This window comes from Ahaetulla prasina, chromosome 1 (genome assembly GCF_028640845.1).
Source record: "Ahaetulla prasina isolate Xishuangbanna chromosome 1, ASM2864084v1, whole genome shotgun sequence".
Classification (NCBI taxonomy): domain Eukaryota; kingdom Metazoa; phylum Chordata; class Lepidosauria; order Squamata; family Colubridae; genus Ahaetulla; species Ahaetulla prasina.
Genome location: NC_080539.1, coordinates 310,718,309 through 310,738,082, shown reverse-complemented (window position 1 = coordinate 310,738,082; position 19,774 = coordinate 310,718,309). Strand labels below are relative to the sequence as shown.

At 38.3% G+C, this 19,774-nt stretch overlaps 1 protein-coding gene across 6 annotated transcripts in view; it reads right to left on the bottom strand.

Annotated features, from left to right (window-relative positions):
- Window positions 1-19,774, bottom strand: part of DPH6 (diphthamine biosynthesis 6) — a 278,777-nt gene that overhangs the window by 163,687 nt on the left and 95,316 nt on the right. For all 6 annotated transcript variants that reach the window (XR_009152602.1, XR_009152601.1, XM_058162169.1 and 3 more), the window contains exon 8: window positions 17,337-17,424. Coding sequence is in view for 4 of the 6 variants with exons in the window: in XM_058162169.1 (XP_058018152.1) it covers window positions 17,337-17,424 (88 nt within the window). In the remaining 2 variants the exon portion in view is untranslated. The remainder of the gene's footprint in view (window positions 1-17,336; window positions 17,425-19,774) is intronic.

Sequence of the window (19,774 nt, the reverse complement as noted above, 5' to 3'; positions counted from 1 at the left end):
GATCACTAAAACACTAAGAGAATCAGGGTGTGGGGAAGCCATATAATAAATATAGTTCACCACTTATTTAACTTCTTTTATCCAGAAACACAGAGACCTTTCTTAATTTTCAGGCTGTTCCATCGAAACAGAAATGGTTGGTCAACATATAATCTAGGCATGGTTGTGAGATAGTTCATGACTGAACCCCTGTAAATTTTCTACATGTCTCACATTTCACTCATAGTTTAAAAAAAAACAACCCAAGGATAATTAACAGCCTCAATTTTTGTTTAGAGATTTTCATTTCTGAATACAAGAAACCTGCTCTTACAAGTATCTAAAAGTGATGACAATTATCTGATTGGAACTGAAGATAAAAGTCTAAAGTTGGAGGGCCAGCCGTTCTGAATCTGATCGAACACTAGTTAGGTCTCACATTCAGACCTATCTAGTGGCAATAGAGTGGCAAAATGTGAGTATTTTTCCGCTCTTATTGCATCGGCAGATAATCGCCCAGCCACCCTGTTTAGGGTGACCAGCTCCCTACTGAATCAGGGAGCTCGGGAGGACCCCTTGCAGGGGCGTACTGAGGATTTTGGAACAATATCTGCATGATAAAATCGCTCAGATTCGGGATGGGCTGGACTCCGATTGGGTAGATTCAGGTGGGATGACGGAGGCTGGTCTTGATGATGTTATCTGGGATGAGTTTGATTCTGTGGCTCCCGAGGACATGGACAGGATACTGGGGAGGCTGAATGCAACCACATGTTTATTGGACCCGTGTCCCTCCTGGTTGGTACTGGCCACACAGGAGGTTACACAAGGCTGGCTACAGGGAATTGTTAACGCTTCTTTGAGGGAGGGTGTCTTCCCGTCCGCCTTGAAAGAGGCAGTGGTGAGGCCCCTCCTCAAGAAGCCCTCCCTGGATCCAGCTATTTTATCGAACTATCGTCCTGTCTCCAACCTTCGCTTTGTGGCGAAGGTTGTTGAGAGTGTAGTGGCGAGACAGCTTCCCCGGTACCTGGATGAAACTGTCTATCTAGACCCGTTCCAGTCTGGTTTCCGACCTGGGTACAGCATGGAGACGGCTTTGGTCATGTTGGTGGATGATCTCTGGAGGGCTCGGGATAGGGGTTGCTCCTCTGTCCTGGTCCTATTAGACCTGTCAGCGGCCTTCAATACCATCGACCATGGTATCCTGCTGCAGCGGCTGGAGAGATTGGGAGTGGGGGGGCACCGTTTTTCGGTGGTTCTCCTCCTATCTCTCTGACCAGTCGCAGACGGTGTTGGCAGGGGGGCAGAGGTCGGCCGCAAGGCACCTCTCGCCTCTCCTGTTCAACATCTATGAAGCTGCTGGGTGAGATCATCCGTGGTTTTGGGATGCAATACCATCAGTACACTGATGATACGCAACTGTACATTTCTATCCCTGACCACCCCAACGAGGCCGTTGAAGTGATGTCCCGGTGTCTGGGGGCCGTGCGAGTCTGGATGGGGAGGAACGGGCATCGACTCAATCCCTCCAAGACTGAGTGGCTGTGGATGCCGGCATCCCGGTATAGCCAGCTGGTTCCATCGCTGACTGTTGGGGCCGAGTCATTGGCCCCTATGGAAAGGATCCGCAACTTGGGCGTTTTCCTGGATGCTCGGCTGTCGTTAGACGAACATATGATGGCCGTCGCCAGGGGAGTTTTTTATCAGGTCCGCCTGATTCGCCAGTTGCATCCCTTCATAGACCGGGATTCCCTATGCACGATCACTCATGCCCTCGTCACTTCCCGCCTGGACTACTGCAATGCTCTCTACATGGGGCTCCCCTTGAAGGGCACCCGAAGACTCCAACTGGTCCAGAATGCGGCTGTGCGGGTAATAGAGGGAGCTACTCGAAGCTCCCATATAACACCTCTCCTGCACAAGCTGCACTGGTTGCCGGTGGTTTTCCGGGTGCAATTCAAGGTGTTGGTTACCACCTTTAAAGCATTCCATGGCATAGGACCGGGCTATTTACGGGACCGCCTGCTGCCACCGATAGCCTCGCATCAACCTGTGCGCTCCCACAGAGAGGGTCTCCTCAGGGTGCCGTCAGCCAAACAATGTCGGCTGGCGACCCCCAGGGGGAGAGCCTTCTCTGTGGGGGCACCTACCCTCTGGAATGAGCTGCCTCTGAGGTTACACTTACTCCCCGACCTCCAGACCTTCCGATGCAAGCTCAAGACTTTTTTGTTTCACCGCGCAGGTCTGGCCTAATGTAATATGATTTTTAATCGGGGTTTTATTATTGTTTTATTACTAATTTTAATGGGGTTAGCCAAATTGAATCAGATTTTTAAAATTGTTTTTAATTTTATTGATAATATTGATAAAATTGTTTTATGTTGGCTGTAAACCGCCCTGAGTCCTTCGGAAGAAGGGCGGTATAGAAATCAAATAAACCTAATCTAATCTAATCTAAAGTTGGACGGAAACAGGTCTGCTAATCTCTTCTTGCTTTTTGAAGTGTAATCTTTCTCATTAAAACAATGTTTGTGGGAGACTATGCACATTGTGAGTGCGTTTACATAAAAGATTGGAGGAACACTTATCTTATGAATAGATAACAGCTACACCTATATACATATACAAAAAGAAACAGAAATGGAAGAGGAACTATTGAATATATGCAGCTGAATTTCTTAAATAGAAAAATACTGTATATATCTTTATATCTTCTCCAAAAAAAATCTGTGATGATGTTGATGAATATTATAAAGACAAAGTGAAAAAACAATCATTTACACATTATTGAAAGATAAAAGATCTAACTGGGACACAAATACACTTTTGACTACAGACATTTTACCGACAATGGATGTCTTCTGCAAATAGAAATGGAAACATGCAACCTACCAACATTTCACTGGTGATAAATAGCTTCTACTATTCTACTAGGGCTACTTTTCTGTATTGCCCAGCAACTCCCAAAGACAATGACTGAATCAAAAATGGGAAGGATTTATGAGCCAGTACTCTTTTAAACTACCTTCTAAAAATAGTAATGAGAATCTTTCTCACTTTCTTTTATGTTTTACATTTTTAAGCTACTTTGATCCAATGGAGATTAACAGAAGATTTTGTGTTCTAAGAAGCTGGATAGGAATTATTTGTTTTAAAAAGCAATGAATAAAATCTTACCTATCAGATTCTGATCGTCTTATACATAAGATCTGATCTTATTTGCTAGGCACATTTTCTCATTTTATCATTAAAGTAATCAGTGATTTTATTTATAAGAAATATTTGCTTTCCCCCCTGTACAGGAATAAATGTTTTGTGGCTAAATAACATTATTCGCTTCCAATATGAAAAAATTTAAGCAGGGCATAATTCTCTCTCTCTCTCTCTCTCTCTCTCTCTCTCACACACACACACACACACACACACACACACACACACACACACCATGCCTAATTATTTTTCTTACAATGCAAATGTAACATCAGAACCAGTTTCTTATATTTTGAGTTCTAATTCCAGTTCTCCAGTTCTGTTCTTCACCAGAGATATTATATTCTGGAGCATATCTAAGTAACGATCACAGAAAAATTTGTGAAATGGGGAAGGGGATGGATAAGGATCACACTGATGAATTAAAATTAACTGCTGGCCCCACAGAAAAGCAAGCAATAGCACTTAGACTTACCGTATTTTTCACACTATAATGTGCACCTGACCATAAGACACACCTAGGTTTAAAAGAGGACAATAAGAAAAAAAAATCAAGTGGAGCCTAAGAGGACCACAGATAGGTGTCCTCTCATGGGCCAGCTATGCTTATTGACTCCTGCACTGCGGAAAAGAGACAGAAGAGGAGGGCAATGACAAAGACAGAAGAGGCTGGGTTCAGGCTGTAAAAGGAACCCACTGCCACGGCCTGGCTGCTATTCACCAAAGTACTGGCACTGGTCCACCATTGGGAACCCCTGAAATAATACACCTCATTGTCTGATGCAATATTCGCTCCATAAGACGCGCAGACATTTCCACTCACTTTTGGGGGGATGGGATAGTGTGTCTTATGGAGCAAAAAATACAGTATAAACTGCTTCACTGCCCTCTCTAAGCTGCTTACAGACTCAGCATATTGCCGCCAACAATCTGGGTCCTCGTTTTACTGACCTTGGTAGGATGGAAGGCTGAGTCGACCTTGAGTGGGTCAGGATCGAAGTGCTGGCAGTGAGCAATACTGCATTCTAATAGTAATGGAGCTGGTGGTATTGATGAAGACTGGAGGAACTGCAGGATCTTGGCAACCCAAATTTTACTTATTTATTTATTTTATTTTATTAGATTTTTATACCGCCCTTCTCCCGAAGGACTCAGGGCGGTGTACAGCCAAATAATAAAACCCCCACAATATACACATTAAAACAAAAACTTAAAACCAAGCATATTACATAAATAGCCGAAATTTAAAACAATTTAAAACCCTAAAATTCATAAATAACCCCAATTAAAATTTAATAAAACTTTTAAGCCAATCCCGCTTGATAAATAAATGCATTTTCAGCTCACGGCGAAAGGTCCGAAGATCAGGCAATTGGCGTAAACCAAGGGGAAGTTCGTTCCAAAGAGTAGGAGCTCCAACAGAGAAGGCCCTACCCCTGGGGGCCGCCAGCCGACATTGGTTGGCGGACGGCACCCTGAGAAGACCCTCTCTGTGTGAGCGTACGGGTTGGTGGGAGGCATAAGGTAACAGCAGGCGGTCCCGTAAGTACCCGGGCCCTAAGCCATGGGGTGGCAGCAGTAGATCCTTCCTGGTTCCTTCACCAGCAGTGGATATGCTGAGTTTTTTTAAAAAACGCCAGCAAGGCTGCATGGTATCCACATGGGGCCCACAGGCTTTTGGTTATGGAGGCCTTGTCTAGATGCTCTTGATATTTCTGAAGAACCACAGTAGTTGGTGATTTGGGAAGAAGCAACTGTGTCTCCTAACCCAGTAATTCATTTTTAAAGAAACTGATGAAATCAAAGTTACATATAGGCCTCCTATGGCATAATAAGTTAAAATGACTTGTTCAGTAATCCAGTGGAGGGTCACTTTGGAGAAGATGAAATTATTTTCCTGTGATCTTAAAATGAAGCTAATACATCAAAACATTTTATTTCATGTATATTAGACACCTTAGTAAATGTTTAATAAGGGATGGTTACAATCAACTTGCCGCTGGAGGTGCAACTCAGGAGTTCAAACATTAACTCACATGGTTTGGACCTACAGTATGTTAAATATGCAAATCTTCTTGTCTGTATTTCTAGGCTTTGGAATCTATCAAGATAGAAAAAGCTGAAGATTTCTTAGGACTTGCAGTTAATAAAAAGAATGATCATACATCAACAAAAGGAGAATTATACAACTGATTTGCAGCAACGGATTGTGAATATGCAAAGCCACCCAAAGTTACTTCAACAATGAGATGGACAGCATATGAATTTATGTTGTCTGGCAGAAGAGTATGAAGAATAAGGAAGAAAGCAATATAGATTTTGAGAGAGTAGGAGTAGCAAAACATAATTTTGCAGGCCTTCCCTCCCTTTTTTCATACTAACAAGATTTTCAAAGTTACACTGTTAATATTGTTACGGGAATTGATACTTTTTACTCTATTAATTAGTCTAAGCTAATAGATCACTTAAAAATAGCATATCAAAAATTGCCTTTAACACTGTGTTCATTACCAATTTTTTTGATTTTCTGTAGTCACTCAGGGAAGTAAACTCCTAGGTCAGTGATGGCTAACCCTTTCAGGACTGAGTGCCCAAAGTGCGTGCACGCGCCGGAACTCCCAAAATGTAATGCATGCATGGGCCCCCCATGCCCCCACCCCGTGCAGGCACATGTGGGCCCCTTTGCACATGCCATGCCCCCTGTGGATGCACTTGTGCATGCCCTGCACGCCCCCCACCCATGAGCGGCAGAGACCCAAAAACCATGTGCAAAGGGGCCCACATGTGCCTGCACGGGGTGGGGGCATGGGGGGCCCATGCATGCATTACATTTTGGGAGTTCCGGCGCGTGCACGCACTTTGGGCACTCAGTCCTGAAAGGGTTAGCCATCACATGCCATGCCCCCTGTGGATGCACTTGTGCATGCCCGGCACGCCCCCTACCCATGAGATGTGTGCGAATGTGCAACGGAGTTGAACTGGGGTGATGGCGCATGTACCGACAGAGAGGGGGATGCTTGCCACCTCTAGCACGCATGTCATAGGTTCACCATCACAGTCCTAGGTGCAACTGTCAAAACAGTAGGGGAAAATAATTACCATCTTCTAAGGAAAAGAACAACAATGAAAATAATTTATTTTATATTTCTTGTAATAGGGGTCCTAGATAAAACCTGAAAACTAGATACAGACTGATTGACAATGCATAACCTATCCACCCTGTCCCCAATTTAAAATAAAATTTATATTAAAAATTTATACAGTGTTAAATAAAAACAGGCAAGCTGTTTCTTATTCTATTTAAGTATTTCTTTTAAAAAAACCTTGGGCTTCCCTTATTCTTTCTTATAAAAATTAAGCATTTTCACTGCAAATATTGTATTTATGCTCTATGAGAGATAATAGCTTCTTCCCAAGAAAGAAAAGGAGACTCCATCTGTGATTAAAGCCTACAGGGATATCAGCATCATAAAGTGTGAAAAGCAACAATGACATAACACAAAACGATTCTGAGTCAAAAGTTTCCAAAACGAAAAATTCATTTTGCTTTCAAACAGTGAACTTTGATATTTATTTATTTAGAAAATTTATTTATTTAGAAAATCTATATTGCCGCCTACTCTCATATGGCGACTCAAGGTGGCTTACAAGAACAATATGGATTTTTCCCAAATAACATAGCAGAACTCTTTTTAGAACAGTAACCCAAGTTCAACAAATGCTGAAAATATAATTTGTTTAAATCAAAATGAACAGCTTAGACTTTAATTACCAAAGGATGAGGCAGAAATCAGGAAAGAATGTTCAAAATAATTAGTGAGGTGGAATTTATTTTTAGTGGCATACAGTAAAGCTGCAAAACTCCATTCCTAAAGAACTCTTCCCTGAGCAGCTCTAAAGAGGTCAAAACATTATCAATTACTTTTTGTTTTATTAGTATTTTGCTTTAGTCTATCTTTCCGGAATGTTCCATTGTCCTTGACCTTACTATACAAGAAAACAGCTCCCTTGTCAAAATGGAGAGAGTAGGTAAAAGCTTATTTCTAGATATAATTTCTATGAACTTCTTTCATTTCTTAGGCTCTTTCATTATGAAAATACTAAACCAAAGAAAAGTAAGTATAAAATGAACTGAAACCAATCAAAAGATCTTCCATTCTCATTCATGCAATTCCACCGTTACACATAAAAGAATACTCGCCACACGTAGATATAGAAACCAAAATTATTTTTCATCAGTCCCTTTCTCTGTTATTCCCTACTCAATGCATTTTTCCACCCTTTCTCTCCCTAATCAAAATGAAATTTGCCCCTTTTGTGTTTTTTCTTTGGTTTCTGTTTCATATTATGATTATACAGCAACATTTCCGAGGTCCATCAGAAAGTGTCCTCTTACTAGACAATAATAATTTTTTTATGGAGTGGTTTTCTTCTAACCTAGGGAGCATGTCATGTGGAAAAACAGATGAATGATTTTTAAAATCCAAGGTTCATCATGCAGCTCATTTTATATCCAGTTATGTCAATTTCTGCTTGTTGCAATAAATTATTAACCACAACTCAAACCCAATGGGGTCCAAAGCAATTCCATTTTACATAGCGATCAGCCATGAGGGTTTATGTATTACTCGCATACACATACAGCTTTTTCACTTAAATTGATGGGATTTCAAAGCATTTAACAAGGCTGGATATTAACCCAGTGGGTTGTTTATTGAAAATAGAACTGAGCATGATTAGCCTTGAGATGCAATAACAGAAAAGGTTGGTATTGTAACATCCTTCATTTATATGAAGAACATTTATTTATTTTCAATTACTCCTACTAAGGGAGGGTTAATCCTAGTAGACTGAAGTTACAGGAGGGTATAATTTGACAGAACCCTTGGAGACATTTCTGAATGGTAAAACGAGATTACCAGCATAACTAATGGGAATCAGAAATGGCATTTTCCCTGCTAGAGATTGCATAGCTGTTAGGAATTAACCTAATCCAGATTTCTTCCATCAAACACTGGGATGGACTAAATGGACTACAACACTTGCACTACAGAATTATTTTATTTATTTTTATTTATTTATTTACAGACACTATTTTATTTACAAAGTTATAGTTACAATTTTTTGAGGATACGAACAAATCTTTCTGCAACATCAACCTAGAAAGTTCTGGAATTTAAAGTAAAATGCACCATACACTAACTCTTTCCTGACTTCTCCTGACTTCTGCTCACTTATCTGCATGTATGCAGTTCACTTAGTTGAATGGCATACATGCAGTTGGGTAGAGACTGTGTGTGGTATGTTTAGTAGTAGCTTGAATATCCGGAATTATGCACAAGATTGATTTTTATGCTTGCTTAGATTTGCAAACAAAACAGATTTATGAACAGTCTCTTGGAACATCACCAGTTCATAAGTAGAGGAATGTACGTGGTCAGTTTATGTAGTCACACTTCTTGGTAAACGGAATGGGACAAATTGCCACAGCCAACCAACTCGCTGTGTGCCCAGTTGCCATGGCAACTTGCTGTGGAACAATTTAAAAATTCAATTGAATTATTTAAAATAATAAACATTTATTTAATTAGTTTTTCATTTACATTTCTTTCTGTCCCTCCTTTCGCTTCCTTTCTTTAATAATTCCATTCCACCATTTTTTTATATTAGTTTAACTCTTGTTCTGCAGCGAGTTGTCCCCCGGCAAGTTGGCCCTGGCAAGTTGTCCCACAGTGAGTTGGCTGTAAATGACTCTGGACAGCAAAGGAAATTTAAAATCAAGTAAAAGCAACAGAAAACCATTACAATCAAACTACAAATATCAAAATAAATAGCAACTGAAAATGCCATTTTCACTCAGAGGTTCAGACACAAAGCCAGGTATTTAGGATCTTACGAAAACAGCAGGTCAGGGCCACATAATCGCTGGAAAGAGAATATTCCAGAGACTGGGCTTCAGTAGAAAAATATTGCCTTCTGGGCCCCACCAGCAAACATTACATAACTAATGGAACCCATAAGCATGCCTCCCCTGTAGGACTGGATAGGACTGATATAGACAACTAGGGAGAGATAGTCCCTTAAATAATCCAGTTCCAAACTGTGAAAGTCTTTAAAGGTGACAACTGGCATCCTGAATTGCACCTGGAATATAGTTGGTGGCCAATTGGCAACCCATGCCAATGTCATGAAACAAATATGTGCCAAATAGTAGGACTCATTTACTATCCATGTGGCCACATTCTGCACCAGTTGAGGCATCTGAATGCTCTTCAAGGGCAACTTCATGTAGAACACTTTGCATTGTCCAGATGAAAATCATGGAGTTATGAGTGACTGTGAACAAGGCTTCCCAGCCCAGGAATAGACACAGCCAGCACATAGTATGTAAAGGCTCTCCCAGCCAAGGCAGCTATCTTCTCTTTGAACAGGGGCTAAGGGCAAGAGGATCCCAAATTGTACACCAAGTCTGAGGCAGGGCATTGTCATCCAGAAACAAAGTTGCAAGATCCCCAGTATCAAAAAGTCCAAAAGCTAAAAGCTCAGTTCTGCTTGGATTGAATTGAAGCCTACTGCACTCCATCCAAGTCTTACATTCTCCAGCACACTGACAGGATCTGTCATGGCCCTGTTGGAGCCTGAGTCCACGGAAGAGGATGAGCTGGAGCTGGGGCCGACGGAAGTCAAGAGGGAAGCCTTGCTGGCTTTGGAGGAATGCGGGGAAAAGCTGGAGGAGGCAGCCCCATGTTCCTCAGGCTTGGGATGGCTTGCCAGAAGGGAAGAACAGGGGCAGGACAACCAAGAGAGGGGGGAAGAGAAGGCAGGCAGTGGCAATGAGGAGTGATGGCACTCAAGTGATGACCAAGTGATGATCCCTGAACATGGACAGTGGAGAGGAGGCAGGAACATCGCAGGCTGATCCCATGACTTGGGAGGAGACCACTCTGCCCCACTTCACAAGGCACACCTGGGGAGTGAGACTTAAGGAGACACTGTGGGGAGGGGCGCTTGTCAGGAACAAATACTAAATTCATGGAGTTTTGTGTGCCGTTGCTGATGTCTGGAATTTATGGACTCATTGCCTTGGGTTTTTTTGCTTCGTGGACTCATTGCCTTGTTCCTTGGCTTCATGAAACTCATTGCCTTGTTCCTTTGCCTCGCTGGACTTCTTGAAGCCATTGTGCTAACAGTGTTTTGCTACACTACTTACAGCAAGAGGCTGCTGGAGGTATGTGTGTGTGAGCATTTTGCTCCAGGACTTGCCATAAACGTGGGAGCGTTTGGGAAGAAGTTGGAACAATAAAGGGAAGTTTGAAGTATCAGCTGATTGTGTTGCCTCTGTGCCTTGCCACGGATCATCACTGGATCATTCAAATAGCCTCTTGTGGAGATGTAAAGTCAAGTATCATCATCATTCTGATGATCACCCCAAACTGTCAGATGACCTCCCTAACAGCTTATGAAGGTATTAAACAAGGGAGAGAGAACTGAGCCCTCTGACATCCTACGAAGTCGAGGCTGCAGGGTGGACCTCTTCTCTCAATCAACACTGGCACCAATCCCAGAAGAAGGAGGACAACCAGCACAACTCAGTGATGATTTGTAAGAAATATTTTAAAAGTATGATATTCAATAACCATACTATAAAGAAAAAAATTACACATAAAAAATCTGAAGATAAAAATGATATTTTTATATTGTAATGAAAAAGGCAAGAAGAATCTTTTCAATTGTTATGCAAAATGCATCTTGAAGTCCTAAGATAATGTATTAAACCATAACAGTGAATAAAATGTTATTCTACCTGAGGCACTAGGGCTCATTGTGCTGCCAGAAACAATCTAAAACAAATTTCCAATGAGCCTTTGTACTTAAACATGAAGAGATTTATTTAAAAAAAATGCAATACTCAACAGCAGAAGAGAGCACAGGCGTATTATTGAACTAATGCAGGCTAGCCAGAATTGTCAAATGATTATAAAATATTCAATTGAGAGAATATAAAATTAACACCTGTGAACCATAACTAAGAAATATGACATGTAGGAACACTGAACTCAACAAGCAGTACACTCAACAAGGACCATTCTTGTTTAATTTGGTCCACTCAGATAGGATTTCTATTACAATTATAATAAATTATGAAACAATATTCCAGTGAACTTTTTCTACACTCCCTAATTTACTTTTTTATACATTCAGCCTTATTTATAATATCTCTCTACACTAACTTTGAGCAAGTTTCAGGATGTACACTGAGAGCATATGCACCAAGACAAATTCCTTGTGTGTCCAATCACACTTGGCCAATAAAAATTCTATTCTATTCTATTCTATTCTATTCTATTCTATTCTATTCTATTCTATTCTATTCTATTCTATTCTATTCTATTCTACTCTACTCTACTCTACTCTATTCTATTTAAAACAAAAAAAAATTATCTATAAGCTATATGGATCTCCAAAATATTATTTTTAAAATTATATAATGTGAGATAGCCCTATTTATTTATATCACCATGATGAACATTTTTGGTACAACTAAAACGTTCTACGTGCATGAAATATGAACACACATTATCCTTTTCCAACATTTAGAAAAATGGAAGAAGTAATATTATAATAATACATCTAAATCAGTCTTTCTCAACTGTGACAAAAGTTGTGTGGACTTCATCTCCCAGAATTCCCTAGCTACCTGTAGAAAAAGAATCAGCCCAGACTGCAAAATAATTGCAAGGCATATTGAGGTGCCGTATATATCCAAAGGATAAATGTTCACTGGGAGAAGTAGCAGCATTGTTCCAAATGTGGACTGAGATGGATGTGGCATTTACAAAAAAAAAACAAAAAACCCCAGTCCACACACTCTAAACCTCTCAATTATAAGATACTACACAGGAAAGCACAGACAGAACAGTTGAAAAAATTCCTCTCTTTCCTTTGAATTAATATTAGCTAAACTAACCTTCATTCAAGTAATAATTCTTGGTGTGTAAGCCTACGATTCTGTATCACAAAAATCCAGAGTTTACCCCTCAGGGTATATGCAATGTACAAGCAGTTTTTTAAAAACATGTTTAAGTATAATATTTCAGTGTTATGGGGAATGTTGTAGGCACATGTGTAAACAGGTGCATTTCCATTATTCCTATTATGTGTGCATCTGCCTTAAAAACAAGCATAAAAAATCACTGTTTATTTGCCAGGCATATAGCTGACATAAAAAAAAAAGGACCTACCAATTTTCTCCTTGCTTCCCCATGTGCAGTTTTGACAAGAAGCTCTGAAAATAGTTCTCAAGCCATAAGACTTGGTGGCAATCAACCATATCTTGCAAATCCCAGACTTTATGTGAGCTGGTAACTTGACAAGAATAATTAAATGGCTACGGCTGCATTCCTATTGTAACTGAAGAGTGAGTTAGGAATGATTGACAGCAGTGGAGTGGAATGGTTAGTAGAGTCCGGGTGAATGACAAGTGAAGAATGTCAGTGGAGAAATGATAGATAAGGGGAGGAGAGACACAAATATGCTCGGAGGGGGGAAAAAGAGAAAAGAGAGTGTAGGTAAGAGAACAGTGATTAGGCTAAACTATTATTCGTTATTTACATGATCTTATTTGTTTGACATGGATAAACATATTTATAAGTTTTAACTTTGAAATTGTGAATATGCTTTTGTTTGAAGAATTCTAAGTGTGTGCTTATCTCATTCTATATGCTAGATATATATGTGTATGTGTGTATACATTTATACTATTAAAAAGAAAATCCTTCTACCCCTATAGGTGGCATGTGTCTTCCTCAATTTCAGGTCTTCTGCCAGAGGTCAGGGAATTTGAAGGAAACTCGTTGAATTTGGTACTCAACACGTTTTGATGAGAAAATGTTGTCCCAGTATTTGTTGTTTGTTACTCAAGTGCAAGCTAGAACTTGTTGGTGTTGATGGCTTGTGATTTGCTACCCTTTCCAGCCGAAACAAAGGGTGATGCGTTAGTAACACGGTAGCCCTTGCAATCTTTTCTTAGCTTTCTTAGCTTTTTTATCTGTCATTTTGTAGTTTTGCACTTTTTTTTCTCATTGATTCAGGTAAAGTTTTTATTTTATTTAATCTAAACATTATTAATTTTAGGTTTAATTCTCATGTAAAGTAATTATATACAACCCTATATTTTAACCCTGTTCCCCCCAAAATAAGACATTCCCTGATAATAAGCCCAATCGGGCTTTTGACAGCACGGCAATAAGGCCAAGCGCTTATTTCATGGTTCAAAAAAATATAAGACAGGGTCTTACTTTCGGGGAAACACAGTACATATTGCCTTAAAAATCGTCTTTGGTATTAAATGTATTAAATGCATTAAACATTATTAAACGTATTAAACGTATTAAACATTATTCCTTATGGGAAAAAATTTGTTTGCTACTTGTTGGTTTTAGTACTCATCACACCTCCCCGAAACCGATTAACAATGAGTAATGAGGTACCACTGTATTTTCAGCTGTTTCTAGCACTGCACTCTTCTGGAGAGAGAGCTCCCATGTTGTTCCTGGGATCTGTTAGAGCCACTCTCCCAGTTTAGGAGTCACAGCCCCAAGTACTCTTCCTGCTACTGGGATCACTTTGGTCCTATATATCGTGTGTACTTAGATACTTAGATACACTTCAGTAATAGGTCCTACTGAGGTGAGTGTGGCTTACTCCTGAAAATTAAACTGTAAGTGATAAATTACTCTATCTTGGAAATACAAATTACAAATGCTAAATCTATACAGTCTCAGCAGCAACTTGCTCTATTTGGCTTTGAAGCTAAGCAGAGGTAGACCTGATTAAAACTTGGATGGGAGACTTCTCATCCAAAGCTGGGTTCTCAAAGCATTCTTGCAAAAAGCCCAATAACAAATAGCAAACTACTGCTGCCACGAAAACCATATATATTATATCCATAAATTCTATTGACTTCTACCTTTTAAACCTATTAAGATTGTAATGTTTGCATTTTAGGATATATGCAGACAGTTTGAGCATACAGATCCACAAACACATATACAAATATAATATCTATGAGTATTCTCTAATGCTCTGGAATGTTAAGAATTCCATTAAGCATAGTAAATATACTGTTTTGACTCCCCCCCCTTTTATTACAGGATTAAATAGTTAAGCAGTTCTTAACATCTGCCTTAAATTGGTGCACAATTAAGTCTGCTTAAATTTCAATGAGTGAACTGTCTTAAAACATGCTTAACCACATTCTTAGCTTGAAAGCATGGAATACTTTACATAAAATGAGTTAATGCATTTTAATAAGTTAAAAAAACTTTTATTCCTGTTTTAGAAGAATAGTGAGAAAGAAAAGATAAAATGTGCTTCTTGTCAACATGACCAACTTCTTAGTCTTAAGTGATCAAACCCTTAAATAGGGCGATGGGGGGGACATACATAATTTTATTCTTAAAAAGTAGGGTATGTGAGGTTATAATTTACTCAATTTATATAGAATAAATAACACAGAACTCATTCATAACTTGACAGAAAATAAATTAATCTGAAAATTGTAATAACTTTTGCTATGATTCCATCAAAGCACAAAATAAACAATTTTCCTCCTTAATTCTACAAGACATTAACTGTATACACCAAAATCTACATCAGAATTCCATAATGCTGGCTTTTAAAGAATGTGACAGCTTTGTCTACAATGAATTTGAAATATGATTTGCTATAAAACAGCTTGAAACTGTGGGTCTTTCACAAAATCTTAAATATCTACTAAGAAGAGGGAAAGAGCTTCTGAATAGATAAAAGTAAAATCTTGATTCTTATATAAAATATTATGCATTTTAATAAGATTTTTGCCTGATTTATGTAAAGCTTTGTGTTTTTCATTTTCCCTAGCCTGTCACATTGTAGTGATGTATGAAGCATTTTAGCATCAAGTTTGCCATGAGCAATAAAGTCAGTGCCCCTAAGAAATATTAATATATTTCCACTTTTTTATCCTCTCTCCAGGAGTGTTCTTATTCAGCTTATTTGGTTTCACTTCACATAGTCAGCCAGCATAATTTTTAGTCTCACAGTAATATTTTAAAGCGTTGCACAGCTAAAAAATATCCTTGTCAAACATGGTACAGTGTGTACTAAAAGGCTATATTTGAAAATGAGGAACATGGTCTTGGGACAAAGACAATATTTCTATGAAGAAGCTGAATTTTAAAGACAATGCTAGAGGCAAACACAAAGAAAAGTTCCAATGATAACTATTGTTTTTTCAGGTTCAGATTGCTCCATAAAGTTTTGTAGCTCACAACAGAATCAAGAATTATTCGTGGACAGTCAGAAACTCTCAAAGTTTGGGAATCAGTAAACATATTTGGAGTTTTCAGATAATGGCTACAACCACAGAATAACTGATATACAGGTCACGGCCAATTGTGAAATTCCATTTAATAGAAGGCAATTTACAAAACAATGAGCTTGTCCATTATGGTAATAAATTGTGATATGCGTAAAGCAAGTCAACACACAATACACATGACCAATCAAATTTTACAACTTTTTTGATGAGTGTCTGAAATGCAGTCATGTGATTGGGGGGTGGGGTTTCAACTATCCGAACTTCAAAATCGGATCTTAAATACTTTTGGGGAGGTTTGTCATAACTTCAAAGCTGAGTACTATTTATACAGTTGTCATTGTTGGGTAGAATTTCAGTAATAAAGATGAATACTTTGCCTAGGATGTTATTTTTATTCCCAATAATGCCAACCATGATGACTGATGTACCATTTAAACAATATCAGAAAGACATTTCTAAATGTATACAAATAGTCTTCAACTTACAATTCATATAACGATTGTTTAAAGTTACAATGGCATTGAAAAAAGTGACTTATGATTGATCTTCACATGACCACTGTGGCATCCCCATAGTCATGTGATCAATAGTCAAGCGGTTGGCAACCGCCATGTATTTTATCATTGTTGCAATGTTCCAGGGTGATGTGATTGCCATTTGCAACATTCTCAGCCATCTTCCGACAAGAAAAGCCGGAGAAAGTTGGAGTTGCTTACAGGTTGCAAAATCAGGCATGACACATTTAACAACCGTGTTGCTTAGCACAAGAAATTCTAGTCATAATTGTGGCTGTAAATTGAAAACTATCTGTATGGCAAGATAAAAAGCAAGAATTAAATATAAATTGCTGCAAGATGCTAAAGAAAGCGGTGGACTAGGATTACTTGACCTAAAATTGTATTTTCCTTCTCGTAAGCAACATTCATCTTTATGGCTGTAACAAGGCTTTCTTCCATATTCTCTACAATTCTGTTCAAGAGAGTTTGGTGAGTTGATCATAAAATTTCACTATCATGCTACTTGCACTAAAAGGTAAAAGTTTCCCCTGTCCAGTCGTTTCCAACTCTGGGGGGCAGTGCTCATTTCTGATTCTTAGCTTAGGGGGCCAACATTATCCAAAGACCTTTCCATGATCATGTGGCCATATACCCAGGTGCATGGAATGCTGTTATCTTCCCACCAAAATGGTACCTATTTATCTACTTGCATGTGCATGCTTTCAAACTGCTAGGTGGGTAGCAGCTGGGGCAAATAATAGGAGCTCAACCCATTGCACAGCAGTCGGATCTTGAACCCAGGCTGTCAGCTTTCCAGTCCTTTACTGATGAGCCATCGCTTCCCTCTACCTGCTCTAAAATTATCAAATCACTTTTTTTTTCTAAAAAGAAAATATTGATCAAAATAAATATTCCAACATATATCTGAGGTACATATATTCTCTGTACATCTCACTCAAATATATAAGCACACATATATATGTACATATACACATGGAGAGAAAGGGAGGGAGGAAGGGAGGGAGGGAGGAGATAGATAGACAGACAGACAGACAGACAGACAGACAGACAGATAGATAGATAGATAATTAACAGTCAGTCTTCTCAAACGATGGTTCTGCTTCAAACACATTCCTGTTTTCCACAAATAATTTCTCATCATTTGTATTTCAAACAACTTCATTTTTGTTTCCAGATGTATCTCAGTAAATGTAAAACAACACTTCAGTCCAATATATAAATAATTATTTGAAGAAAGAAACCCATCATTTTCCTAATGTTGGACTTGCCTTATCTTCCAAATGCAACTTTAACAGGCGGAGATAAGCCACAGGGGCAAATGCATCTGCTGAATGTACAACCACTTCTGATGAGTCCCTATAAAACAAAATTTTAAAAATGTATTGGGAAAAAAAACGATTGTAGTGTTGCTTTTGAAAACAAAAATAGGGGTTTTTTGAAGAGGGGGGGCAGAGGGGGGAGGAGGGAAAGTGGGGGAAAGCTTTTTTTTCTGTAAAAACTTTTTCAATAAATAAAAAAAAAAAGAAACCAAGACAAAAATAACCTAAAAGCCAACTGAACTTTCATGGGGGTTTTTTTTCTGTGAAAATGTTTCACTTCTCATCCAAGAAGCTTCTTCAGTTCTAACTGACTGGTGGGAAATGGAAGGATTTATATTCTTCAAAGACTTTCTTGGTTTTTTTCTTTGAAAACATTTCTAGCGGGTAATGGAAGGATTTAGACTGTTCAAAAAATATAAATCCTTTCATTTCCCATTAAAACATTTTCAGAGGAAAAAAATTAGAAAGTTTAGGACAGTCATTATTTATTTATTATTTATTTATTTATTTTATTTGTCAACAAATACAAGAAAACAAATAAGAAAGTAGACACAGACATGGACACATGAAAAATTTTTGGCACACGCAAAAAAAAAAAGGATATAAATTGGCAAAACATATCCATAAACACATAGAATAATTACATATAATTGGGAACAGTAGGACAGGGATGGTAGGCATGCTGGTGCGCTTGGATGACGATCATGACTTGGATGATTAAGAATCTCCATAAACAAAGGAAAAATAAATAATAATCAGATGTATCATCGATATATAATATAAGAATTATACGATTTTGATGCTCTCTGAGCTTGCTTGTTTTCTTGCAGACGTTTCATTACCCAAATTAGGTAACATCACCAGTGCTCTGATCATCAGTGATGATCAGTGTTCTGATACACTGATGATGTTACCTAGTTTGGGTAATGAGATGTCTGCAAGAAAATAAGCAAGCTCAGAGAGCATCAAGGACCTCTCTTGTCAACACTGAACTACAAATATTCTCCTTTCTTAACAATTATATTACCACTTATGACATTAAATCAGTCTCAATTGGGGCTGGTTTTAATAAGTAACAGTTGCAAATGACTACAATCTTTCCTCCAAATAATGTGAATGGGTGCCACTTATATAGTCCAGGGTAGGTGGAACTTCTGTTTGGAACATAAAGTAAAGGGATGGGGGACTTGGAGTCCAAAGGACAGGTATTGGGTATCACCACAAAGAACCATGTCTTTATGGAAAATATCTGCCTGACCTGAAAAGGCAGTTCTTACCCACCAGAGGTTCTCATTGAAGAATTTCAGCACTATGTGTGAAATGGGCTCCTTGAAAAATAAATTGATTAAATGAATAAAATAAATTATTTTATTCATTTGGAATAAAATAGAAGTGAAGCTGAACTCAAAGGATTTGTACTCCATCTAGATTCAAATGAGAATTTATGAGCATTATACTAAAATAACTTTATAGGGAAAAAAACCCCTAGAAATCTGAAAATACTCATTACATACCTAACAGCAAGATTTGGGGAGTTAACATATTTTAAAGCTCAACATTCCCCAACTTAGTGATTTCCAAGTAAGTTGGAATATACATTTTATAATCACCAATATACTTACGACTGTACTAGTTGGTATTAGCAGTAAAATAAATAAATAAATTTAACAAACAAATAATATAACCCAACACATCTGGAAATCATCAGGTTTGAGAAGGTTGCTGGCCCTTTGCATTCTATATGCTTCAGAGTATGATTATTTATTTACATATTATTTATGAGACAGTGCAGTTGATGCATTCAGTCAGAAACATTTCCTACATTTATTAGGAGGGTAATTTTCTTCTTGAAATACTCTACTTCTCAGGTAATTTTGCCAAACTGTATCTACCTGGAGTTACTCCCAAGTGGGACATTTGAAGTCTAGAAAAAAATTATCCTTCTTCACTGCCGTTATTGATCTGAACACAGAATAAACCAGAAACTGTAAATTCAGATGAAAGAGGTTTCATTGAAATATTTTCCTTAATACATGAAGCTTATCTTCTTTACCATAATTATATTGACAAATCTACATAGTTATAATAAATTTTCCCGTAAGTCTATACATACATTTTAAGAATATATAGAAAAAAAGAAAAAATCGGGGCAAACTGGAAAGGTTCAAAACATTAGCATTCCAAAGCGTCCTTCAGCAATTCAAACAAAATGTTTAGTATTATCATTCTAAGTTGCTAATGTTAAAATGGTAAAAAAAGGGGGAAGGAAGTGCGGGAGGGAGAATGAGAGAGAAAAGGGAAATAGAGTTAATGGAACCTACAGGCTACTGATGTGGCAGTTTATCAAATGTAGCTGTAATGAAAGATAAATATTACTGGCAATTCGC